Below are 27,445 nucleotides of genomic sequence, written 5' to 3' on the forward strand. Positions count from 1 at the left end.
TTTCTTTCTTTCTTTCTTTCTTTCTTCTTTTTTTTTTTAATCATCAGTGACAGCCAGGGCAGGAACCTGGAAGCAGTAACTGAAACAGAAACCACGGAGAAATAACTGCTGCTTCTGACTTGCTCAGTCAGCTTTCTTACAGCACCCAGGACCACGTGCCCAGAGGTGACACCACCCACAATGCTTTGGGCCCTCCCACACTTACCATTGATTAAGAAAATGTACTACAGACTTGCCTATTGACCAGTCCTCTAGAGGCATTTCCTCAGTTAAGACTTCTTCCCAAATGCCACCAGCTCATGTTAAGTTGACATAAAACCTGCTAGCACAGTTCCAGACACTAGTAAGTGCTCAGAGATACATTTCTTTTTTCTTTTTTTTAAATAAAACAGATTCCAATAGTACTCTTATCTGTTCAGCCAAGTAGAAGTTGCTTAGGCTTCAGGAAAATGCAAGTCAAAACCACAGGGAGATACCCATTTCACAGCCTTTAGGATGGCTGTAATAAAGAAAGGACATGCTGCCTAGATAATGTAAGTTGGAACCCTGCTACACTGTTGGCAGGAATGTAAGCCATGTAGCCACTTTTTAATTATTAAATTTTTAATTTGTGTGTGTGAGAGAGAAAGAATGTGTGCAAAGACTGGAGCCGGTGTGAAGGACAGTAGTGGGGAGTCAGTCAGCTCTTGCCTACTGTGGTATGAGGGAATCAGACTCAAGTCATCAGGCTTGCATGGGTTCCCACTGAGCCATCTCAGCAGCCCAACTCTTGAAACAATCTCATTTCTGCATATGGCCTACGGTTCTGCACTACATATATATCTTTTGATTGCAAGCATGTCCACATAAAACCCTACCTGTCAGTATTTAGAGCAGTGGTACTCACAATAGCCAAAACATATAATACAAATCTTTATCAGCTAGTAAATGGATAAAGGGGTTTATTTTGTTACTACAATCAGAAGCCTATTCTTCAGCAATAAAGTGAATAGGATACTGGTAAATACTAAATAAATATCTAAAACTGCTGAATGAAAGAAACCAGTCATGAGAGACCACATACTGTAAGATTTCATTATGTTAAGTGTCCCCAGGAGACAGATATATATGTTATATGCATTATATCCAAGTAAACTTAGATTTTTAGAGCAGAAATTGTTTATTTACTACTAGAAATTGGAACATTGGCCGTCCCAAACCTTATGGTAACCTTGGCATTATTCAGTGTAGCTTTTATAGCAAGCAAGATGGTCAATGTTGCCTTTATAGCCTGCTGTCTGCTAGAGTGTATAGGCAAACATACAGGCAGTCTTAAGTCTCTCCGTTATGTCTAGTGACCTGAAGTGGTAGTTCTACAGTCTTGTGGAAGCATTTCCACACACTGACAAGCCCACACTAGAGTCAGGGACTTGGATGAGAGAGTCAGGGGTGGATGAGAGAGAGAGATGCTTGGGAGACTACCTCAGAGAATAGCATTTAAAGAGAAGCCTGGTGCTGAGCAGAAGTGTTGAAAGACTTTTATTTTTTACTGTATAAATGAGACAATCACATTTTTTTTTTCATTTAAAAAAATCGCCTTTGCTGCAGTGTAGACAGTGCACTGAGAAAAGGATAAGCCAGAGACAGGGGGATACAATTCAAAGCAGAGTAGTCTGCAAGAACTGACTTGCTGGCAAGCTTAGTAGCAGTTGGGTTAGAAAACAGATTAGCTAAAGATATAGTTAAGACAAGGAATTGGTGAGTACGAAAGCAGCAGAATAATGTGAAAGAGTGGAAGCAAAGACTTGTGTGCCGTGCATTCCCATGTGGCTTGCTTTGTAAAGGAAGGCTCCATGCCCTGTTACTGCTTAGCTAACAGAGCACTGTGCAAGAATGACTGATGGAGCATTGACTCTGGAAAGTGTTCAGAGGATGTGTGGCTTTTGTGCTAGTAGGGATGAGCAGCACTAATGATATGTTAAATTTGGATGGCGAGCAGGGAGTTGAACTAGTCTGTTCTGTGAGCTAAAATTTGATGACCAAATAAAACAGTGTATGAAGTTATAGAAAAAAACACAAGAATTCATATGCCTAAAATAAATTCTCTGTCTGCTCTCCTCTCCCCTCAAGTTTTCTTGTACATTTCAGTTTTGGGATATTTTATGATTGCTGGGAGGTGTCGGGGGCAGGTGTTCTGAGGGATGTGAGGAGTGACAGACAAGAGTGTGGAAGAGTAGTGAGTGGTTGGAGTGACCACACTACGTGAACCAGGAAGTAGTTGCCATGCATTGAATTCTAATATAATGTTTTCTCTTTTCCACTTATCTTGATGTTTAATCTTTGGGAGGTAGGTCTGTGTGTGTGTGTGTGTGTCTGTGTCTGTGTCTGTCTCATGTGTGAAATGAACTGATGATTTGTAAAGTATCCTTTCTCAAAATACTTAAGTATAAAAAGACTACTTAAAAAACTGTTATGCATATACAGCAGAGGACTGCCTGGTCTCTTCTCAGTAAGAGAAGACACATCAAACCCACAAAAGACTTGAGGCCCCAGGGAGTGTGGAGGTTTGGTGGGGTGGAGACATCTTCTTGGAGACGGGAGAGGAGGTATGGGATGAGGAACAGTTAGAGGGTGGACTGGGAAGGGAATAAAAACTGGACTGTAAAAAAAAGATTTAATAATAGTAGTAGTAGTAATGTGTTGTATTATACCATGTGGAGGCAAAGCATTTGTGTAGGACCAAATGTGGATATTATTTTAGCTGTTAACACTGACTAAAGTAGACATTTTTACAATTATGTCATCTCTGAGAGTTTTACAAGCAAAGTATTAAAATTCTGTTCAGACAAGGGGAAATACCTAAATGGCTACTTCTGGTAATATTTTAAGGGTTAAATATAGATACTTGGACACAGTTGGTGACTATCAGTTTGCAAGTTTGTTAAGGGGTTGGTGTTAAAGGGTACATGCTTATTTCTGTATTATATTTTTCACCCTTCTGTTTCATGAGGATAGGATTGGCAGTTTGATAGGCAAGATGGGTGAGCTTTGAAGGGTTTTTTTTTTTGTTGTTGTTGTTGTTTTGTTTTGTTTTTTTGAAACAAGGTTTCTCTGTATAGCCCTGGCTCTCCTGGAACTCACTTTGTAGACTAGGCTGGCCTAGTCTACAGAAATCTAGTCTCAGAAATCCCCTGCCTCTTTTTTTTTTTTTTTTTAAAGATGGAATTAATGTATATTTTGTTGCTATTGGATGATGAACTCAGAAAGTTCAAAGACAAGTTGATTACTAAAAAGGCAGATAATTTTCAGAGGATACTGGATTTAAAAGATATCATTTGATGGTAGCATTTTGGACAATACTAGCGGAAGAGATGTAGACAAAAGAAAAAGTCCGTAAAGCAGTTTTTATACAGTGAATGCTTTTGCTTTGCAAACTGTAAATATAAGAATTTGGTAATGAATATCCATTTTAAGAATTGATTAGGAAAATAGCCACAGGTCTCTAAAAACTATAAGTGACATTAAAGCTCAGCATAATGTGAATTGTTGGAAAACATTTTTGAATCTGCTAAAAGAAAATGCTTGTTGAGTTCAGGTCCTGAGTTCCCATCCTTAGAGCCTACAGAAGAAGCAGTAAAAGGCTCAGTGTGGCAGTGAGTGTCTGCAGCCCCAGCATGGGAGGTAGAGACAAGGGAAGCCCTGGAGTTACTAGTCAGCCAGGTTCCCAGAAACAATGGGGGTCTCAAAAATAAGGCAGAGAGCTATTAACTATTGAAGAAGACATTCTCTACCAACCTGTGTACACCACACACCCAGACTGTTGAAGAATAATGTTGACACTTACAAATTAGAAGAGGTATATGAGGCCCACCCCCTCTCCAAGTTAACTGAGTGGTTAGTGGTTGATGGGGCGAAGGATTGCCATTCTCTTTCTGGTGATTGCCTGTGCTTTAAGAGATAAGCCCCACTTATGCTCATGCGAGTAACCACTAATTAAACCCAAGGGGTTGCACTAAAGAAAGATAGAAAAATAGGGTGAAGGTCTCCGGAGAAGAAGGGTTTCAGCAAGAGGAGGGACTGACAGAGGGCAATAAAGGGTAAAAATGGCAAACTTCAATACATGTATTATAAAATTGCCAGGTAATTTTTAAAAGTTATAAATGAGAAGAAGAATAGGAAGAAGGCAATAGTATGACATTTGCATGTCCAGTGTGTACATTTCTTGTAGAAGACTGGTAAAACTCAAGTATCCATTGTGTCCCAGATCATTCTGGAGGAAATTGTACGAGTTCCTAGATGCGCTATTGAGTTTCTTTTCAACAAGTTTGTTGACCTTTTCAAAAAGACTGTGTGTGTGTGTGTGTGTGTATGTGTGGTGTGTGTGGTGTGCACTCGCATAGTGTATTTTTGGATATTAGAGGACAACTTGTTGGTTCTCTTTTTCCATTTTGTGAGTTCCCAGAGTGTAAGTTTCAGCTTCGGTGTAAGCGACTTGATCCACTGAGCCAAACCACTGGTCTGTCCTCTTCCTTTTTTGACAAGGTTTGTAAGTTCAAAGGAGAGAAATATTGCCAACTAAGTATGATTTCATACTAGAAGGACTTGGCTAAGTTCATATTGCCTTTGTTGTTAACATGCCATAGGTCTGTCACAGACTTCAGCCAGGACCAGATAGATGGTAGCTAGCACCTGGATAGCTCGCTGCCACTATGTTAGATTTTGATAGTTCTGTGTCAATGCAGACTCTGTGGTTTTCACTCTTGACCCTGTGTTAGCTAGCATTTTAATCAACACAGCTCAAGAACACCTAAAAGCCTGCAGAAGTGAGGTTTAAACAAGAAGATGAAAGATGATGGTATGTTGTAAAACTACATTTCCAAGTTGCCAAATGTAGGTTGAAATCATTGACAGACATGAGAAGCAAACATGTGCAGAGATAGGCTAACATTGGCTTTGCCTTTACTTAATTCCATCTTATTTTTTGAGGTACTCTTTCCTTAAACCCAGAACTCATTGCTTAACTAAACTGGATCACTAGTGAGCTCTGAGCACAGTCTTCATAGACAACTCATATAGGCCCTTTTCCTATCCTATGAAGTTTTCTTCTTAACAGCACCCATGATAAATACATTTAATAGTTTAAAAAGATATTCTTACCTTCTTGTATTGGCACGAATATGGCATTGAAAATGGTCTTAGTTCAGGTTGTCAAGTTTTTGATTATAGCAGGTTCTTAGATTCTTGAATGTGGAAATGAATAGCTGCATCTGTGTTCAATGTGTAACAGCTTCTTTTAGGCTTGTGTAAGGATTGTTTCATTATTGTGGTGGACAAAGTGAGGTACAGTTGTGAGTGCTGTGTTGCAGAGCTCAGAGGTGAACTTGGACATAGTGTTTAACACTTTTCTGGAGTTACTTTCAACTGTTTGAACCAGATCTATCACTTTCGTGCCTCTGGAATCTCCAGGGCTTAATTATAGGACAGTTGATAGGCCCAAGAGAATCTAGTTGGCCCGTTATTTCTTGAAACTGAAAAAGCCAGCTAGTTAAAGAGACTGCTGAAGGAACCAGAGGACTCAGAAGGCCCAGCTTTGCCTCTGCTGCTCTAGAACGTCTTACTTAGGACATTAGGTGGCACTGGGTAGGAAATAGGGATCTTCTTGGTTCACAGTTAATTTTTATAACATTAGCCCTTGCTCTCATTTCCTTAATGCTGGCACTCTATGGGCCTGTGAAAAATATTTTTCGATGCGTATATCATGAAGTATGTGAGTTTTAGCAAGAGCTCCTGTCTGACTTGGTTTCCAATGCATGGGCTTATATACCTGCTCTTCTGTTTGCTCTCATGGACTGTCAGGTTTTCCATTACTAAAAGCTTGTTTGTTTTTTTGGATAATCTGACTCCAAGTTTAGAACATCTACATTTTACGTGACTGAGGATGACAGGGAGATAAAAACAAAATCCAGCAAGAAAAGCAGTTCTGAGTTGCAGCAAAAAATAAAAAAAATTAAAAATTCATGTTTTTTTCTATTATTAACTGTTCTTTTCCTATTTTGGAATAAAGTGGAACTAAAGCCTAAACTAGGTAAGGTAGTGATTAAAGATGCTTATAGCAGTACAAGTAATATGCTCTTCAAAGATAGGAAATAATTAATTATGTAGCTTTAGCTGTTACTTGCTGGAAATAGAAGTGAATTTTCAGGAAAGGCAATTTTTTTAATCACTCTGAAGAGATATTGTTTAGAGGGAGCCTTTTATTGGAAAAACCAATCATGCGTTAGTATTGTAACTATTGTAAAAGCTATTCAGATTGTTTTATCTTTAGTTTATATTTATGAGCATTTTGCTTATATGTATGTCTGTGCAGCACGTGAGTATCTGGTACCTGCAGATGCTAGAAGAACTGGAGTCACAGACGCTTGTGAGCTGCCATGTGGGTGCTGGGAACCAAACCCAGTCTTCTGGAAGAGCAGCTGGTGCTCTTAGCCAGTGAGCATTTCTCCAGCCCTTTGGACATGTTTTTATGAAAAAATATCCTGTTCTTTCAGAAATTTACTGTAGCCAGTAGTAGTCTAGTTTCTTTTTAAGTTCACTCCATTAAAAATGCTGTGAAAGTTGTATCAAGCCATACAACTCTAAGTTATATTAGTCTTCCAGTATCTTAAAGAATAAATACTTTTATATACAGTAATAAAATGAGGTGAAGTGCATCCTTAGTAGGAATATATCATGGAGGAGGTGTGCTTATGCTCTCAGGCAAGTGCTTTATTTATCAATGCCTTTTTTTATCTTCTCCAAACAAAACAATATATGATTTAATTTTTGTTTTAATTCCGTGTGTGCACATGCACACAACACACAGACACACACATGGAGACACACACATGGAGACACACACACACACACGCGAACGCACAGCACATCAGATAAGCCTGTGGATGCCACACAAGGATGTTGGATACACTGTGGCTAGAGTTCCAGTCAGGTATGAGCCCACCTGACATGAGTATGGGGACTGAACTCAGGTCCTCTGGAAGGGAACAAACGTTCTTTTCCACTGAGCCATCTCTCCAGCACCTGATTTGATGTTACTGTTGGCTAAAAGCCTCTGGACATCTAAATCCCCCTCCTGCCCCCAACTTTGAAGGTAGCTCTAAAGTTCAATATTATTTTTTAGTTATGTTACTGTTGAAAAAAATTCTTCTAAAATTAAGGAAAGGATATGGCCTGATGTTAATGATCAAGGTAATTTTTTAAACTTTTTAAAACTGGATCTCAAATTTTTTACATATGTGTAAAAATATCTTATTTTATATAGCATACATGCATACATACATACATGTGAGTGTTTTTCCTATGTGTATATGTATGTGTACCATGTGCATGTTTGGTACTTGTGGAGGTCAGAAGAAGCCTCAGGTCCTCTGGAACTGGAGACAGAGATCTTTGTGAGACTCCATGTTGGTGCTGGGAATTGAACACATTTGCTGGATAAGAATGAGTAAACTCTCCAGTCCCCAGTTGGGAGTAATTTTACCAAAAGACTTTTAATTTTCTTTTGTATATATTTCTGGCAGGGACTTTTTTGTAGGTAACAGTCATACATCTGTATCCCTTCTTAGCCTGGCTGTTCATGTGTACAGATGTGCAGATCGATAGCCAGATGAGTAGAGAGACTACGAAGTTTTGGTAGGCAGGCAGCCCTGTACTGTGGCATATAATATCTATGATATTTAAGCCTATTTGGTATGGCCTTGCTCATTATTTAGAAATACTCACATTCTGTTAAAATTCAAAATATACTCACCCAGAAGCCATGTCCCTAAGGTGAATCATGAGAGGTTATGCAGATTCCTTCTGAAAACCATTTCTGAATCATGGGCAGGGACCTAATTCTCTTATCTATGAGAGATTTGTGAACATTATGCTTGGGCCTTTGAAAACTTTGTAAGACTATTATTCAGGATTTAAGTACACTGCCATCTGTTGACAGTGCATTTTTGAAATTGTGTATGTTTACTCAAATTGTAGTAAGCAGTTAGAGTCATCAATAACCAAAACAGACAAAAATCCTGGACATTCTTGTGTACACATATATTCTGTTTTCCTTATGCTTTTATAATATAGATAGATAGATAGATAGATATGACATGGCACCATTGTGAAAAATCAGAATGGGGAAAGGGATCAAAAAAGAATAAGATAAAATTACAAGGTAGTTGCTAAACCTTTATCATCTGTAGCCTTAGTTCATAGATATTTCTTACGGGAAACCCTACCCCCAGCTTACTCAGAAAGAGTAAAAACATTTTACTAAATATTTCAGTTCAACTGACAGTTTGCTTGATTTACAAAACTCTCTGCTGTAAATGGTGGAGGGAATGGCTAATGTGGTCTGTACGTAAGCAACAGCACACAGAGAGGCCTGAGAGGTGTACCACACACAGTGCCCACCTGCTGTGTCCACTGGAAGAGTATAACCTAGTCAGAAAGGTGAACATGACCACCCTCTGTCAGACATTGGTGAGTGGAGGGCAGGAAGAGCTCTGCAGATGAAGTTGTAAATTGGTACAGTGACTTTGGGAAAATGTCAGGGAGTTTCTTATGAGAGTCAATGTACATACACTATGCAGAATTCAAGTTTTTATATTTACCCAAGACAACAAGACATTAGGCTTATTTTAGGGATTTATTCTTCTTATTTTCTGTGCGTGTTTTGTGTGCCTGGTGCCAGTGGAATGCAGAGGAAGCCATCACCTACCACCTACTCATAAACATAAACATTCAGAAGCATTCTTCAGACATCTTTTTCTCTTAATTTCCACTTCGAAGTGTTTGTTTTACTAATTGAGGTTTGGGGAAGGAAAATATATGAACACAGTTGGTCAGGTGGGCAAATAAATGACCATTTAAGATCTGTGCATTTGCTTTTGTTAGGGAATATTGAAGAATAGATTTACTGTGATAGACAAAGAAGGCCAAGGGTGGCTTTAGTTAAAAATGTCATGTTTGTAGTGAGGAGGGTTGGTTCTTAGAATGATACCACCAGCTGACCCCTTTACAGGTAAAGTGATAACAAGGTTAATTTTCATTTGTATTTTGCTTAAAGCACGTGTACTAAATTTATGTTAGCATTATTTAAATAATATAATTTCAGCCAATTTTAAAGAGGTTTTTTTCAGAGATCCCTATTTTATTCATAATTGAAAAAAATCTGTTGTGGAGACTAAATTTGGGGTTCTTTAGCATGGTTTATAAAGTGAATTATAACTTCCCTCTTGCCTTCTCCTATATATTTACTTACTTCTTTCTAGTAATTTGCTATTTTTTCAACTCATGGTCATTTGACAATATTAAGTGTTCAGTACCTGACATACTGCTATTTTCTCCCCCCTTTAAGGAGTTCTGTTTTTTAACCTTTGCTATTTTATTTTTTAAGCTTTAAATTGTATTTCCTAGATGCCCCATTACTGCTTAAGCTGTTGCCAGTTTTCTAAGCTCCTGCTAAGAAATGTGGCAGTTGCCATATTAAAGATGGCTTTCCCTCCTTCCTGTTTATAACATCATTTACAATTTGTCTTTGTAAGTCTGTCATATAGTGCCTAAGGAAATGGTTGATGGCCAATAATTATTGAAAAGTTACACACGATAGAGCAGTGTGGTAAAGTAAAAAGAGGAAAAAAAGGAGCAAGCTGATTTTGGTATTTTAAAGAACTTTTCTGGGGAAAACATGCCTTATTAGAAGCAACATTAAAGAAAGAGAAGCGCTCAGCTCACCTGCACATGCTTATGCTTTTATGTCAGCGTGAAGAGCTGCATCTGATACTTTCTTGTGTATTAGAGCTAGCGTTGTTGAACTGTATACATAACTAACTTGTAAAATGGCCTTCTTTTACATCCCTTCTGTTTGTCCTCGTGTACGTGAAAGGTAAGTTACCTGTAGATTTGTAAGTAAGTTATAAATTAATAATGCAGTTATAAATAATGCAGTTACCGCGAAGGGTGTACATGCCTGTGATCCTAGCTCACGTGTGGCTGAGGCAGGAGGATGCTTAGTCTGGGCTGTAGAGGGGGAGAGGGAATAGTGGGAAGGTGTTGATTGTGTGAGTACTTCTCCCATAGGGCTTCTGATATCAGCTGGAAAGATAGCTTCATGTGGGTTTCTAAGTCCCGTTCTTGTAAAGAAAGGAAGGGTGACGACGTTTATTAGTTTTGGCTGTTTTTTTCTTTTGTTCCAGAAGTCCGTTTTTATATTCCTTGGTTATCTCCTTTAGATTTTATAGGCTGTAATTCCTCTAATAACTTTTCTTCCACGGTTGGAAATTTTATGATCTTAAATATAAAATTTTATATTTTAAAAAATTTTATATTATAAAAAGGGGGTGGGAAAGATTACTATAGAACTGAAAAAGAATTTTCACATTGTTTAGGCACAAGGACCTCACCCATACCTATGAACTGTTACTTAAGGCTCCATTTTTTTAAAAAAAAATGTTTGGTAAATTAAGAGCTATAAACTAGAATGGAAGGTCAATGCTAGGTAAACAGAGGAAACTGAACCTAATCTGTCCGTACTCGGCTTTATATATTCATTGTGAGCTTGTTTTGTTTGTTTGCTTGTTTTCAGTAACATTGCTGGGATCCGTAATAAAAAATCCGGGCTGTCTTGTGGTAATTCGCTCTTGTGGTAATTCGGTACCTATGTTCGTGTATTTTAAGACTTTCAAGTTTGCCTTTAACCCCCTGCTTTTTCTTCCTTGGGAATCCCAGAACCTTATATGGTCAAGACTCAGCTTTCAGACTTTCAGTAAAATGCAAGGCACCACTCCAAAAAGAAAAAAAAAAAAAAAAAAAAAAAAAAACACGCAGGCTGGCTTTTACTTTGTCTTCAGTGTTCTCTTCTTGGCTCCTTTATCACCACAGTAGCCGAGTTACTCAGAACCTCATGTGCTGTGTTAGAAGCCGTCTTTCTGGGGGAAGGAATTCCTTTTGTGGGAGTATTTTTATGCTAGAACACTAACATTAACAAATGGTCCATGGCATTGGTTATATCATTTGATTTAAAAAATAAAACCGCAAAGCAGTTTAGGTTCTCTTGTCACGTTGTAAAAGAGGGTATATTGTATCTGTGTGTCTCATACCTAGGAAATGTAGAAATTGTTGATGGTACAGTATTGACGATGCTGAAAAATGAAGTTGCTGCCTGGGAGTCTTTCTGTAGTGATTGATGCTGCTGCATTCTGAGTAGAGGACACATGAAAAGATGGCGAGCATGACTAAGTTCTCTGAGTGGCTCTCAGTATCACTCAGCTATACCATTAAGGCAAATTAATATTGTGAAATTCTTAGGATTAGTTCACAGTTCCATTTAGGAAAAGGGAAGCTATTCTCTCTCAGTTAAACTAAAGACTATAAATTAGCCCAGTCTATGGCAAGTCTATGACACACACAAATAGACATAGCAAGTCTATGACACACACAAATAGAATTTCCATGATCATGGTGCAAAGTAGCAAAGATTGCCAGCTTACACAGCTACTGGTAGAGCTGCAACATCATCCTGCAGGCTCCTCCTATTCAGTGTCTGATTAAAGTCCAATATACTCCAGAGACAACTAGTTGTCATTATCAGTATAGTGACAACTAAGGAAGGGCCCTTGATTTTGAGTGTTCATAGTATGGTAGAGGACGACAAGGGGGGAAGGGTAGAGAAAGCAGATACAAGTGAGTAAATCACTGTTGGTAGTGTTTTAGGACAGGGTGTTCATGTTACAGAAAACAGTCATTCAGTCCCAGGGGTAGAAGACGTTAAAGACAAATGCTGAGGTCTAACTGAGCAATTTAAAGGGTGTACTAGTGTCTTAACCATTAACCAGTGAAGTCCAAGAGTGTGTGCGTCCTTTGTCTTCCTCCAGAGATGCTGGCACGTTCTAACTAGTTCATTCTGAGGAAGGACCGAAAAGATTGGAATTCTTGGTAGCAGTTCTTTCTTTTTTTCCCTTCCTTCTTTGTAGTTGAACTTGTTTCTCTCTTGAACCTCCAGTTAGAGAGAGAATTACCTTAATCTCTCTCAGGAGCTCCTCCAGTCATCACACCTTGTTAAAAGGCGCTGCAGCACTGAGGACCAGGCTCTCACATGAACTCTTGAGGAAATACTCCAGCGACAGTCAAACCTTAGCAGAACCTAAGAACGTCTTTCTGTTGTGTTTCCAGCGCTAGCTTTGTTTTGTCTAAGAACTTTAGTTATTTTAGCAAAGTTTTATAATGCTTGCTTTCTAACAAAGAAACCTGTACATGTGTTAAAACTTTTAGTGGGAGAATTCTCCCCAACTAGGCAAACTATATTTGAATTTATGTAATCATTGAATTTGTAGTTAGATAAAATAACTTCTGTGTAGTCAGTGGTATGTAAAATTTGTATGCAAAGGTTTTTTTCCCCTCACGTTGAAATTTTTTATGACATTATAAAATTTTAATTCATTATTCTCTGATTCAGAGACTCAGAGTTGTCAGTAGTCGTTTACATTTACATTTACATTATAGTGATACAGATAAGTTTCTGAAAAATGAGGTTTTGGAATTCATTTGTAAGTGTTCTTATGTGTTGTAACCATTTTTCAGCATTGATCCAAATTCTGTGATTGATACTAAAATGCAACAGTAGTTACCATTAAATATTATCTATAATTGCTATCAGGAAACATTATCTTTCTACAGAAACATTTTGGTATGTTTTAATTAAAAAGTATGTATACCACACATTCTGTTTTAAACAAAAACGCATTTATTTTGCCAAAGACAATAAAGAATAAAGAAATAATTAAATCTTAGGTGTTATTTTCTTTATAACTTTTCTTTCCTCATTGTAGCAGGCCCAGGCTGGTTTTAGACTTGACATGTAACTAGGGATGACTTTGAGTGCCTGATCTTTCTGCTTCCATCTCCCAAATGATAGGATAACAGGCTATGTTCCCAGCCATGCCAAGTTCTTTATTACCAAACGAATTTCCTATAATAGTAAGAAGATATACTAAATAAACATTGTAACAGGATAAATTTTAACAATAAAGAGTTCTAAAGGGGTTCATTTGTCCTCCCAGAATATGAAGATACAGCTAGAAAAATGTCATGTATTAGGCAGACATCAGGTCCTCACCAGTTACTGAATCTGGCCAGGCCTTGGTCTTGGACTTCAGACTCAAGAACTCTCAGATATAGTTAGGCTTAGAATAGAATTGTACTAAATGCTAAGCAAATAATTCAAGGGAAATAAATCAGCAAAAACATAGGGTATATAGTTTTCCAGTTCATCTTTTGAATTTTTGAGACAGTCTTATATAGCCCAGGTTGACCTGAGACTCATTGTGTAGCCAGTGGTGTCTCTCTCATGCATCTCCCAAGCTGTGGGACCTAGGGTATGTGCCACTACACAAGCTTTTCATCATAGTTCTCTGTATGACGAATCATTGTAGCTCACTTGTTTTCTTCACCTTGAAGTTGCTGAAGAAAACAGAAACAGGGTGGAAGTCATTAGCCCTCTCGTATATATTACCCTAAAGCCTTCCTTCTTGTGACAGTTCCCACCACTTTGTGTGGTCTGCAGTTGGTCTAGCCATATCCTACTGTGTCATATTGGTATTCTTTCAGACATAACTTACATGTTTTATCTAGAGAGAGATAGATATAGACATATAGTATTTTGGTTTTATTTTTAACACTGGTTATAAACTTTACTCATGTTTATACTTATGATTTTCACTTGGTAATATGTCTGAATTTATTTTAAATTACTCCATAAATTAGTTCTTCATTGATGACAGATATGTTCTAGTTTGATGCTCAGTCAGTTGTGAGAAACGCTATGACCAAAAGCAACTTGGAGGAACAGGTTTATTTGCCTTACAGAGCAAGTCCGTGGTTGAAGGGGAATCCAAGGCAGGAACCAGGAGACGTGAACTGATCTAAAGTTCTTGGAGGAATGCTACTTACTGTCTTGCTCAGCTACTTTTTTTTCTTTGGTACATCCTACACCTAGGAATGGTCTATAATGCCCTCCCACCTCAATTAGCACCCAAGAAAATACCTACAGAGCATTTGAATGGCAGTAATTCCTCAACTGAGATTCTCTTCCCAGGTTTGTTTAGGTCTTTATCAAGATGACACAAGCTATGACAGTCTGTAAATTAACTATTTAAAGGTATTGAAACTTACCAGGTTTTCATGGGTAATTTTGTGGATGCCTGTTTTGCACATTTGTGAGCATGAACAAAATATGTTTCTAGAGTGAACTGCCCTGTCAAGGTAGGGCATATTCATTTGAAGTTTTCATAGACCACACTGTTCAGGGGTATTATTGTGCCTTGTGCTGCAACAACTGTTTAGTCAGTTGTATATCCTATTGGTTAGAGACACAGGTAGTAGAACCAGACTTGTGAGTTGCTAGTTATCAGCTCTTACATGATCATAATGATAATAGTTCTTAAATATTGGGTTGCTATGGGGATAAATTACTTATATCCTGAGAAGTACTTAGAACAGTTTCTAGTATATTCAGAAGTGCTGTAGAAAGGTTGGTGTTTATTTGGAAGGAAGGTTCAATAAAGAGTGGCATCAACTCTGCCACTAGGAAGCACTTAGCCTCCTTAAAGGCTTGATTTAGTTTTGTTTCCATTTTCTTTGTTTGCATAGAACACTACACTTGGTCTATTTATTTCCTTTTCTTTAAGATAATGCTTCTGATTCCTTTTGTTGTGGTTTTTATATGTATGATTATTGTGGGATACACATATGTCTGTACACCATGTATTGTCTAGTGCCCAAAGGGGTCCTAGAACTCTAATGGCAGCCAGTTGCGAGCTGCCATGTAAGTTCTGATATCAAACTTGGGTCCTCTGGAATAGCAGTCAGTGCTCTTAACCACTGAGTCATCCCTCCAGCCCCTGTTCTTACTTGTTTCTATTTTGAAGATGTTCAGTCTTTTCTAGACTGTGATACAATCTTGACTAAGTATGTTTTAAATATGCTGTTTATGCCTTGTCATCTGTTCCTCTCAATCAGTTACCACAGGTTTATAAATCCAGTGAGGATTTTCTTTTATAGATTTAAGAATTCCTTAAGGTGGAAATGCTGGGACCATTGTGAAAGATTTTGTTTCACCCTCACCGTGTGCCCCTAAATCTAGGTTAATATTTTAGTCCATATAATTTACAGTAGCTCTTTTTATTTTGCATTTGTTTCTTCCTGAGTTCAGAAATCTAGCCTGTGTTCTTCACCATTGGATTCCTAGCAGGCAACACTGTGTGGCCACAGTGGACACTTGATAACTGTTGAATTGGGGGGAAACCGTGCTTCCTATGGTTTGCTGAACATTGAAGAACATTTAGAAGCTATTAGATTAAAGATCTATGATTTACTTGTTTTGAAAGCTATAAGAACTTTCATGTTCTCAGTAAACAGAAGACATTTTTGAAAAACAGTTCAGTGATTTAAAGATGCTTGTTAGTTAATCATTTGGTATGTATTCAGACTTACGTTCATTTGTCAAATCTATGCCTAGAATTGAATCTCAATGCATAATTCTGGCTGTGTCAAGAATTGGAACCAGGGCTTAATGAATGCTAGGCCGAGTGTTCATTCTACCACTGAGTTGTATTCTCGGTTCTCTTTCTGAGACAGGCTTTTAAAGCTTGCTCACTCTGGTCTAAACACACTCTGTAGTTCCACCTTGGCCTTGATAGGACTTGTGTCACTAGACTGCATATTTTTCTATAGTCTGTTTTATTTTTCTTTTGATTGCTTGAGAATAAAATGGTAGACACTTTTATTTCCTCCCCTGAAACTAATGTTGTTTTCTCATTGGTAAGTTGACTTAGTGAATTCTTGTAGCTGAATTTGTAATCGTGAATACTAAAATCAGTTTCATCAAAGAAATGGCTACTTGTGGTTGCTTCCTGCCTTCTGCACAGTCCAGTAGTACTGAGACCCGGGGTAAGATCTGTTCTGTACCATCAGTTTGCTTTAACGCAGCTCTAATCACATTCTGACGTGTCTGTTATTTCTCATAAATTGCATAGTAGGTTTTGTGAATGTATGAAGCTATAGTAAAACAACATGTTTCAGATTTTCCGATAGTACTGAACATAATTTTATGTACATATTTACACACTAGGTCTTTAGTGCCTACTTATTAAGGAGGTTAGTGTTTTAGTGTGATTCACTTCTTGTGTTTATTATGTACTTTTGGACCGTCCTCTAAGTAGTAAGGAAAACAAGGAGAATGTGCCCTCTAGTGCTAGTCTTCAGCTCTACAAAATGCATGCTTTGACTTGTACAGAGTGCAAAATTAGAAAATTTATTAGTGAGAGAATAATTCTGAAATTTGATTCATTTCATAGTTCTAAGAATTTTAAGTTTCTGAAGAAATGGTGTTTCCTTGCTAATTCTCGAAATGAAATGAAAGTTTACCTATCTGAAAATTTAGCTTCAACTCCAGCTTTCTACATCTTTATCAATAAAGGGAAGAAAACTAGGTTGGATTTGAACATGTTTTAATCTTTGGATATTTGTTGCTTCCAGTGTTGAGGTATTCTTATTCAGATAGTACTGAGTGAATGTTTGAGCAGTGCCTAGATTACTTTTTTCATAGAAGCTTAGGTTTTGCTTTGTAAAGCGTTCTTATCAGTTTGTTTTTTTAAATAGTCTGTATTTGCCGTCTCTGGTTCCTTCCACTAACATATAGTGTCTTGTCTTTGACAGGCACTCCTGTGGTTTCTAGGGGATGTAAGCTGAACTTTCCCTTTTCTGAACAAGGGGTTTCTTTTGACTTCATCATTCTGGTGGCTGTTTGGGACTTACTGTCCTGATCATTGTATGGTGGCTGTCTGGCATTTAAAGGGCAGGGTTTTTACTCCATGCACCTCCTAAAGGGCTGGACAGAGGGAAGCTAAGGAACCTTAAGCTTTCAGCAGTGCAGAGCTCCCTTGCTTTCATAGTTAGATGGAGCGATGGCCTCTCTAGATTCCCATGCTGGCTCATTTGTCAATCCTTGGTGGAAGACCACGGTGCGTAGTACTGACGTAAGAACACTGCTTGGAGACCTTGTTGGCTAACTCACAGTTCCTCTTTTGAAATGTCTCACTGCACTTTAAAATGGAGTGAAACCGTGACTTGGACAGTGACATTTCAGTTCCTCTTGAACCAGGCTGTGTGTCACACGGGTGTGTGGACTGGTTCCTAGCATACCCCCAGACTACTGTTTCTATCAGTAGGGCTTTGTTCTTTATAAGACTCTTACAGAGTTTTTGTTTTCACATTGTCCTTTTACATGCCACTAACTGGTACTAATGATTAGGCATACACATTTTAATTATTGCTGGTAATTAAATTTTAATGCTAAATTGCTATAATTACGTTCATATGCAACTACTATTTTCCAGTTGCTTTGCTTTTTCCCTCATAATTTGCATGACTAAGCTTATAGGAGTCTGTTTGAAGGAGGCTTGGAATCTCTAAGGTGCTCTTAATGTACCACTTAAAACTTCCCCATCCCCTTAGAAATCATTCTTTTAGTGGTACTAAAAGAAATTTGACAGTTTTCCACTCTTTAATATCATTTTATAATTTAAAGATGGAAATGTTTTTATTGAATTAAAAAATATAAAAAATGAAAAATTTAACAGGAGGATTTAATATCTTAGTATATAGTGAAAAGGAATTTAACAGTATTAGAGTTTATTTCAAATACTGTTGTTTTTGTAATTGTGATTTTTACCTCATTAAACTATGTGGTTGCTAAACACATTGGTTTTGACCTATTTTAGCAATACAATTTAGTGATTATCAAAGTTAAACAGGTTCAATACAAAATTTGTCTTTAGAGCTTTGAGCTTTTTCTGTAGCCTCTTCATGTAACTCTGCTTTCAAACTTTCCAACTTTTCCCATGCACACATGTAAGACAGTGAGAGCAGAAATCACAGGTACGTGAGTTCGTTGCACTGCCTGGCTCTGGAATTAAAAGGGTGGTGATGTCTCCATAGCCACTCACTGTTGGTAATTACACTCACTGGGTGTGCAGTCAGTAAAAACTTACACGCCGTGTCTATTAAGATTTTGGAAATATATTTGATTCATTCTGTTTCTTACCTTGTATGGCTCAATAACTGACCAAATTTAGTAAAATATTTTAAGTCTGCAAGTCATGTGTCTCTTAATGTGCTGCATGTGTTAGCTCTTGGTTCTTCTAGCAACAATATTTTTATGAGAATGCCTTGGCAGTTTCTTATGTGTAGTTTTTAAATGCTCAGTGAACAATTTACACCCTGAATTTGAAGTGCAGATATAATACAAGTTTGTGATAATGCTTTTAGCATTACTTCTTGTTAAAACATTTTAACTTATGAATAGAATAAAAGAATAAACAGATTTTTAGCCTTAATTACTTTATATATTTATGCTGCTACTTTTTATATTGTATTGAGTTAAACATACACGTTTTAAAATGTCAGCACTTCATTTATTGTAGAATAGATATTTCCTGTGTGGTAGTTTTTTTTTTTTAAGTAGCCTTCATTAAATGGAGAAACTTTGAAAATAAATCTTTTTCCCCCGAAAAATATTTATAAGAAGGTGTTCACTGTACCTTTGCCGTATCTGCCTCAGATAATTGTTTGTTACATACAAGGATGTTACCCAGTTAGTTTTACTTTAAACTCAGCTGTATGGTCTCTCCTGTAGGAAAATGAGATTCTGTCCCAAATGGCTATTCTAGTTATAGAGAAGTTTATTGAGACATTTAGATTTTAGTTCAGGTTAATTTTAGTGTGTGATAGGTATTCATTTACAAGTTCTTTATGTTTATTTTAAAAATACTTTGCTTTACTAACTGAATAAAGCACGACAGATGTCTTTATTGTAAGTTGAATATGCTGATTGTAGTTTAGTCTCTCCTCTGCCTATGGTTTTTTGATTGCTTTTATTCTTCAGTTACTTCAAGTTCCATTATTTTAATTGTTTGTTCATTTATTTTAATTAAGACTAAATCATTTATTTCATTATTTTAAATTTTAAATTATTCCATTATTTTAAATAATTACCTCAGTTTAGGTAATTTCCTATCTGTTATTTTTAGCTCATTTTTATTGCCAAACCTAAAAGTTTGCAAACTAGATAGGTGTCCAGATATCTGAGCTCATAGATTCAGAATTAGGTATCCAGATAGGATTAATAAAATTATCATATTCCCCTTTAATCTGCACCTTGAAACTCTTAATTTTCATCCCCATGAGTGACTTTTCTTGCCCTGTAGTCTTAATTTTCATTAATCTTTATAGTTTTTGTTTTGTTTTTTATTGTTTTTTTTTTGTTCAAGGTTTCAACATAAGCCTTTAATTCCAGCATTTAAGGTATGTGGGCCCCTGAGTTTAGTCAGGCCTGCTTGGTCCACATAGGAAGTTTCAGACCAACCAGGCTACAAAGTGAGACCTGCTCCTTTTTCTTTTTTCTTTTCTTTTGTCTTTTTTGAAGTAACTTAAATTTTCTTAATTTAGTTGTACCCTTGTTATTTGCTGCTGCTGCATATACCTAGAATGAAAGGGTGAAGAGAGGTAGGGATATAGAGAGCCTTGTGTCTTTATACTGCTTCTGGTGATCATCTGAGATGCTGATGGGATTGTGTGTGACATGCCTGCTATAAAGCTCTATATTTTCCTTCTGCTTCTTGGCACTGTTAAATTGAGCCATTGTCACTGAAGGAGTATAGTGTATCCTTTTATAAAGAGTCATTTCTTATTTGATTGATTTATTTGTAAAACCATAATTGTGTTTGTATTATAAACATTTGTTAAGTGGATTCATATTTGGTATTGGTGATAATCAGAATGGAAATTAACAAAGGTTGAAAAAGTGAAGATTTTTTAGGAAAATGAATATTATGTTTAGAATATCTCCAGTAAGTCAACATGGGTCATTAGTTCTTTTCAAATAGCATTCTGTAAAGTACTTCCTAGCATGATAAAGTTTTCTATCACTTTATTTTAATAGCTGTGTCCTATATTTTACATAGCTGTGACCCTCAAATTTATAATTTTGCTACCTTTAACCAGTGCCCATAAAACAAAACAAAACAAAAACAAAAACCTCCACAAGTTTAAATTAATAATAACTGCTACAAAATATGTATGGTCTCTTGTGTTCAGAATATATTCTGAGCACTTTGGACCCCTACATGAAGTATTATATATTATTATATATAAAACAGAGAAGGGAGTCGTGGGTATATATGAATTTTAACATGATTGAGAATTTTAGTGCTATGTTAATGTCAGCCTCATCCTTTGACTTGAAGTATTACGATACCAGTGCCCCATACGATTGTGGATGGATGGGTGTAGGTGTGTGTTGAAATCAGAGGTTGAGGTCCAGTGCCATCTGTCTTCTCTGTTGCTCTCCTTCCTTGTAAGACAAGATCTCGGTGAGCTGCTCATTGTTCTCAGCCCCTGGGATCTTCCCGCCTCCACTTGCTCGGTAGTGTGATCCAGGTCCTGTGTGGTGGCTTCTCACATGAGTAAGGACGCAAGCTCAGGCTCACATGCTGGTGCAGCCGGCGTAAAATGGAGTAAAATGGTAGGGCAGGAATTTGTTACTTTTAAATGGAGACCAGAAAAGGTCCTATTAAAAAGCAGACATTTGCTGGTACTTGGAGCTCAGTGCCTAACCCTAACCCTAGCATGTGTAAGGCCTTGTAGTCGATTCCCATCCCCCACTAGAAAATCCTTGAAACTGATTTGTTGTAATTGCTTAGGAGCTGGAGAGATTGCTGAACAGTTAGGGATGCCTGCTGCTCTTGCATGGAACTAGAGTTTTCCATCACCCTTATTAGGCAGCTCTCACAGCTTATAATCCCAGCTCCAGGGCATCTGATGCTATTTTCTGGCCTCTGCAGGTATATACACAGAGAGTCGTACAGATACACACATGTATGAATGCATGCATGCACACATAATTACTTAATCAAAAATGGACATTTAAGGAAAGACTCACTTTTGAAGTGCCACATATTTGTGAAGTTCTCCCATATAGGACTAGCTCATTATATCTAATTATCAGTCATCCCCAAACTGGTTGCAAACTTGGACTTAGTATGTTAGTTACAGAGACTCATTCATGGTCCTCGAGTATCAACTTGGATTGATGAACTAAAAAGTTCTCCAAATTTCTGCTAAGTGCATCATATTTAACTGATCTGTCATTTTACATAAGTAGCACAACAAAATGACACTTAACTTAGTGGTTGTGATATAGGAGCACCGTTACAGTTACCGCCTATTAGAGGTGGTGCGTACCCAAGCCAGGAACCTGGGAATATGTAATGTTGTGTAATGATGCTCTCCACTGTCTGCATCAGCAGATAAAATCTCAAGAGATAAAATGTTAGATACCAGCATTAGGGACACTGAAACCCCATGATTCTGCTCAAAACGCAGTGGGAAAAATATTCATAGTGAATTATAGGGATATATATGCTTTTGTTGGTCATTTTGAGCACAAGGCAACTATGAAATTATTCTGATGTCAGCAATAATAAAGTTTACTTACAAACAGCATAGAAAAGAAGCACTTTGTGTTTTATCGGTTTCAGGTCTTTTTTTTTTTTTTTCTTTTCCCATTTCAGTCATTCTGCTGTTCTATTTTCAATCCCAGAAAATTGTTTCTTTTCCTAAGTATGAGCAGACACTGGTGAAGAACTGGCTAGAATCTCCCTTTGTAGTACTGGTTGGCTTTATTCGTGATCCTCTTATCTTTCTGTTCTCCAGTGTCAAGACTATAAGTACAGGTCATCTCATGCTGCTAAAAAGTCTTAAGTGTTTAAGGGACTTACTCTTAAATCTTTACTTGTACAAGTGTCTGCCTATATGTGTATATGTGTGTACCGTGTGTGGACCTGGTGCCTTCAGAGGCTGGAAGTTTCAGATGATGGTGAGCCTCAGTATGTGGGTACTAAAACTGAATCTGGCTTCTCAGTGAGAACAGCAGGAAAACTCTCAACCTCTGAGCCATCTCCAGCCCCTCTCCAGACTTCCTTCCTTACTCTTAAGACACTTTGAAGAGTCAGGGAGATTGTACTAATATTTGCAGACTCATATGTTAGAAATGAGGATTTAAAGTGTCAAACAAAACTATAATAGTTGTTTCCATTCTTCCGTTGAGGGACATCTATCTGGGTTGTTTCCGGTTTCTGGTTATTATGGATAAAGCTGCTATGAACATAGTTGAACAATTGTCTTTGTGGGATGGTAGAGCATCTTTTGGGTATATGCCCAGGAGTGGTATAGCTGGGTCTTCAGGTAGAACTAGTGTCAATTTTCTGAGAAACTACCAAATTGATTTCCAAAGTGGTTGTACAAGTTTGCACTCCCACCATCTTACGTGCTTCTTGACCTTTAGAGATTCCTCTGTTGAGAATTCTCTGTCTAGGTCTGTATGCCATTTCTTAATTGGATTGTCTAACTTCTTGAGTTATAGTTATAGTTTAGATAGGTAGATAGATAGATAGATAGATAGATGATAGATAGATAGATAGATAGATAGATAGATAGATAGATAGATAGATAGATATCTCCAAAATATATCAGATATAGGGTTGGTGAGGAGTTTTTCCCAATGTGTAGGCTGTTATTTTGTCCTGTTGCCAGTGTCCTTGCCTTACAGAAGCTTTTCAGTTTCATGAGGTCCCATTTATTAATTGTTGATCTTAGTGCTCAAGCTATTCTGTTCAGAAAGTTGTCTCTTGTACCAGTGAGTTTAAGTCTATTCCCCATTTTCTATTCTATTGGATTAATGCCTGAAGTGACCACTGTCTATGGCAAGGCAGGACTCCCAGTGGAAGGATGGGGACAGCAACCCACCCACAAAACCTTTGTCCCAGGATGTGCCCTTCCTGCAAGATGTACAGAACAGAGATGGAACAGAGGTGGAGGGAATGGCCAACCAATGACTGGCCCAGGTTGGGACCCATTCCATGGGCAAGAACCAATCTCTGACACTATTAATGGTACTCCATTATCCTTGTAGGCTGGAGCCTAGGGTGTGCCTGGGTGGGGTGGTACTTGTATGGCTAATTGATATTAATTAATTGATATTAATTGGTATTCATGAAGTGAAAGACTGATTATGTTAATTTTCAAAAAAGTGGATTGCTAGAAATCAAACTCACCATATACTCACTGTAGCTCATCATTTTGGTAAAGTAATTAATACTCATTAAAAAGTAGCGAGTTATCATTGGTATAAATTCTTCTTCTCCAGATACCTGTCCTGTCTGGAAAAGGACTTTAATCTGTACTTCTTATTTTACTCCATAGAATATTAGATAAACATGTATTCAGGAGTTGAGATTCTATATAATTTACATTTTTTACTGCCTTATTAAGGACAGTTATTATTAAGAGCAGCTTCAAAAATATACCACGAATCCTTACTGGTCAGTGTGATGCCTGTTACTAGAGGTAACTTGTTTTATTCACCACTGCCTTGGCTGGTGCCTATGGCACATCTGTTTTTATCACTATCACTTATGCATTTCCAAATGTAATTGTCAATAAAGTACAAGGAAGAGTAATATATTGATACTATTTTGAAGATATTTTTGTTAATTTCCTAAAAGGATCTTGGATCCCTACCCCCTTCCCTAATTTTCTAATAGGCCACTTTTTGGAAATCACTGCTGTAGCAACGATATTAATACAACTGCTTAGCTATGTTGCTTGTTAAGTATATTTGCCTTTTTGTTGTGGTTGAGCCAGGTGTTGAATTCACTGTGTAGATAAGGCTGGCCTCAGCCTTGTTGGCACCCACTTACCTTAATCTTCCCAATGCTAGGTCAACAGGTGTGTGCCAGCGTGTGTGGCTTGGTTGTGTTGTTCTGTGCCATTTTAGTGAATGATAGTAGTTTTCCTGGTTGGGTTCACATAAAGATTAGTCACCTGCAGTACTACTACTACATGTATTTAAGGAGGGACTCTTAAAATACAGTATCATTGTCTTGTTTGATGGCTGCACAATCATGATTGCTACAGATTACTTTATATAGAATATATTTAAAGATACATAAACAAGAATTTTATTCTATTGATGACAATCAGATTATTTATTCAAATTTTTTCTAGTCATGCTTTCTAATTTCTTTTCAGGCTTGCATTGATGACAATGTTGATATGGTGAAGTTTCTGGTAGAAAATGGAGCAAATATCAATCAACCTGACAATGAAGGCTGGATACCACTCCATGCAGCTGCTTCCTGTGGATATCTCGATATTGCAGAGTAAGCAAGTTCTGTGTTTCAGTTTTATGCTAATATTAAAAATAGATTCTATAAAACTCGTATTTAATGGCCAGGCACTGGTGGCACAAGCCATAATCCCAGCACTCAGGAGGCAGAGGCAGATGAATCTCTGAGTTCTGGTCTACAGAGGGAGTTCCAGAACAGCCAAGACTACACAGAGAAACACTGTCACAAAACAAAACCCAATCGTTGTTAATGATTAATCATATTACCTTAATTCTTGAAAATTCTTCCCAGAAAAGCAAACAAGTAATTCTTACACAGATATTGAATTGCTCACTGCTGTGGCCTTTTGAATTTTGTGTTAAAATCAGTAATGTAGCCGGGCGTGGTGGCGCACGCCTTTAATCCCAGCACTCGGGAGGCAGAGGCAGGTGGATTTCTGAGTTCGAGGCCAGCCTGGTCTACAAAGTGAGCTCCAGGACAGCCAGAGCTATAAAGAGAAACCCTGTCTCGAAAAACCAAAAAAAAACAAAAAAAAAAAAAAAAAAAAAAAAAAAAAAAAAAAAAAAATCAGTAATGTATACATTCTCCATATTTTCTTTTGAGATGGCTATAGTCTTGTTGAACTATGCAGGATTAGTATTTAACAGTCTGTGCACACCTATATAATCATGAAATATCAGAGGAAAGAAATAGTTCTTAACTGAGTTGTGTTGCTCTAGGGACTATAGAGAGAGTTATACATAATTCTCCAATTGGTTTTCTTAAGAGCATTTTCTGGAAGTATATATTAGAGAATATTTATTGAGAATGACTGTATTCCCAACTGCATTTTATGTATGAGTACAAACATTTAATGGGGGAATATAGACACATTGAATGTAGTTTCATTAAATTAGTTTTTATTACTATGTATGCTATTGTGCAATCTATTTCTTATATCAGATTATCAAATACTAGTTAGTATAACATAAGCATAATAAAATGAACACGAATTGTGATAGTAGAACATTTTATAATATGCTTTCATAAAAGTTATATAAAAAAGGAAAAAAGGAAAAGCCCAGTTACTGTTTGTACACCACGTTTGACAGCAGCTTTGGAACTACAGAACAAGAAGCTTCAGTTAAGGCTCAGCAGTTAATGGGCTGGAGAGATGGCTCAGCGGGTAAGAGCACTGACTGGAGGTCCTGAGTTCAAATCCCAGCAACCACATGGTGACTCACAACCATGCGTAATGAGATCTGTGCCCTCTTCTGGGGTGACTCAAGACAGCTACAGTGTACTTACATATAATAAATAAATCTTTAAAAAAGAAAAAAGAGGGGGCTATTGTAAATAACTTTTAGTAAACCTTCATTGTGTTATCTCCCTATACTTTCTGTTTTCTCCATGGATATGATACAGTGTAATAGCTAGGCCTAGAAGATCTATATGACTTCAACTTTGTGCTGTGTTTGCCACTAACTGCTCTGCATCTATTAGAGGCTTCAGTTTGTTTTAATCTATAAACTGAGGAGGCCCCGGGGGGCCCGGGGGGGGGGGGGTTGGGGGGGGGAGGCGGTGTTTGCATGTGTGTATATATATGTGGAGGACGGAGAACAACTTGTGGTGTTTATCAGATGCTTTCCACCATGGTTTTGAGGCATCTCACTGGTCTGGAAGTTGGTGAGTAGAGGTCGTGGTTGGCCACAGGGTGACGAGGATGACCCAACTCTATCCCAGTGCTCTCTATCCCCTAACTTGCCTTTGTAAACGTGAGTTTGGGGTCAGAATTATGAGTCAGGCACTACATTGAACTATCTCCTCAGTCAGTGCCACCCGAGAAGTTGTCTGCTGTTGCAAATACTGCCTGTCCAAAGTTACAGTACTGCTTCTTAAGGGCTTTTATGTCCTTACTTTTTTGTGCTTAGTACATCTACTAAGTCCCTCTGCTACTTAGATCAGCTCATAGAAAGATCCAATAACGTACGTTTGTTTGTTTGTTTGTTTTGAGACAGGGTTTCTCTATGGTAACAATGCTCTGGCTGGCCTGGACTCGCTCTTATAGACCAGGCTGGCCTTGAACTCACGGAGGTCTGCCTGCCTCTGCTTCCTAAGTGCTGGAATTAAAGGCATGCGCCACCATGCCTGGCATGCTGTTAATTTTTCTTCAAAAATCATGTAAAGGCTGGGTACTTAGGTGTTTAGTCAGCTGATATGGATCACAAGTGCTTCCTCGCCAATTGCTGCGAATTGTCATTTGGACACGCTCATTCTTCTAGTTTCAGCTTTCTCTTCTATAAGATGGAATTAATAAGACTGTTGCGAGGCTTAACTAGGGTGACCTGTTACACACAGTACATTATGGCACATAAGAAATCCGTGGCGTGTAGTATCTTTTGATAGTTATCTTTTTGTTTCCTCTGGTAAAATGAAACTCAACCTCTTTCTTCAAATGCCAGTTCTTGTGCTTTTTAAAATACAGCTTTTGAGACTGAAAAAGCAATAATAGTTCTATATAATTTCCTTGCATAGATTTGGTTGAGTCATAAACCTGCTGAGTCATTTGGTATGTTTTTAGTTACATGTAAAAGATTACCATAGTTCCAGCATTATGACTTATACAGCCACATCTTAAGAGCTTAGTTTAAAAAGGGTTAAGAATAAAAATTACCTTCCTCATATTTTACAGGAGTCACTTCTTTATGGCTAAAGAAGAATCCATTGTATGTATTAATTACATTCTTTGTCTATTCCTCTGTTGAGTGACACCTAGGTGGAGTCCATAACGTGGACTATTTAAATTGGCTACTGTAAACAGTACTACAATAAACATCGATGTGTCAGTATCATATTGATACATTGGTGTATTAGTTAGGGTTCTGTTGTTGTGATAAAACACTAAGTTGACCAAAAGCAAGGGCTTTTTCAGCTTACAAGTCTTGGGTCACAGTTCGTCATTTAGGAAACTAAAGGCAGGAACCTGGAGATAGGAACTGAAACAGGGGCAGTTCAGGAGTACTGCTCACTCTTAGCTTGTGCAGTCTGCTTTCCTACACAATCCAGGACCACCTGCCTGGGGTGGTGCTACCCACAATAGGCTGCACCCTCCCCATCATCTGCTAATTAAGAAAATGCTCCACTGGGATGCCTTCAGGCAGGCCAGTCTAATGAAAGCATTTTCTCAATTGAAGTTTCCTCTT

The 27,445-nt window shown here is 37.6% G+C and overlaps 1 protein-coding gene across 11 annotated transcripts in view; it reads left to right on the forward strand.

Annotated features, from left to right (window-relative positions):
- Ppp1r12a (protein phosphatase 1 regulatory subunit 12A) overlaps positions 1-27,445 on the forward strand; it is a 111,062-nt gene that overhangs the window by 12,047 nt on the left and 71,570 nt on the right. For all 11 annotated transcript variants that reach the window (XM_029482711.1, XM_029482710.1, XM_029482715.1 and 8 more), the window contains exon 2: positions 24,166-24,296. In XM_029482711.1, coding sequence (XP_029338571.1) covers positions 24,166-24,296 — 131 coding nt within the window. The remainder of the gene's footprint in view (positions 1-24,165; positions 24,297-27,445) is intronic.

The sequence above is a fragment of the Mus caroli genome, chromosome 10, assembly GCF_900094665.2.
Source record: "Mus caroli chromosome 10, CAROLI_EIJ_v1.1, whole genome shotgun sequence".
Classification (NCBI taxonomy): domain Eukaryota; kingdom Metazoa; phylum Chordata; class Mammalia; order Rodentia; family Muridae; genus Mus; species Mus caroli.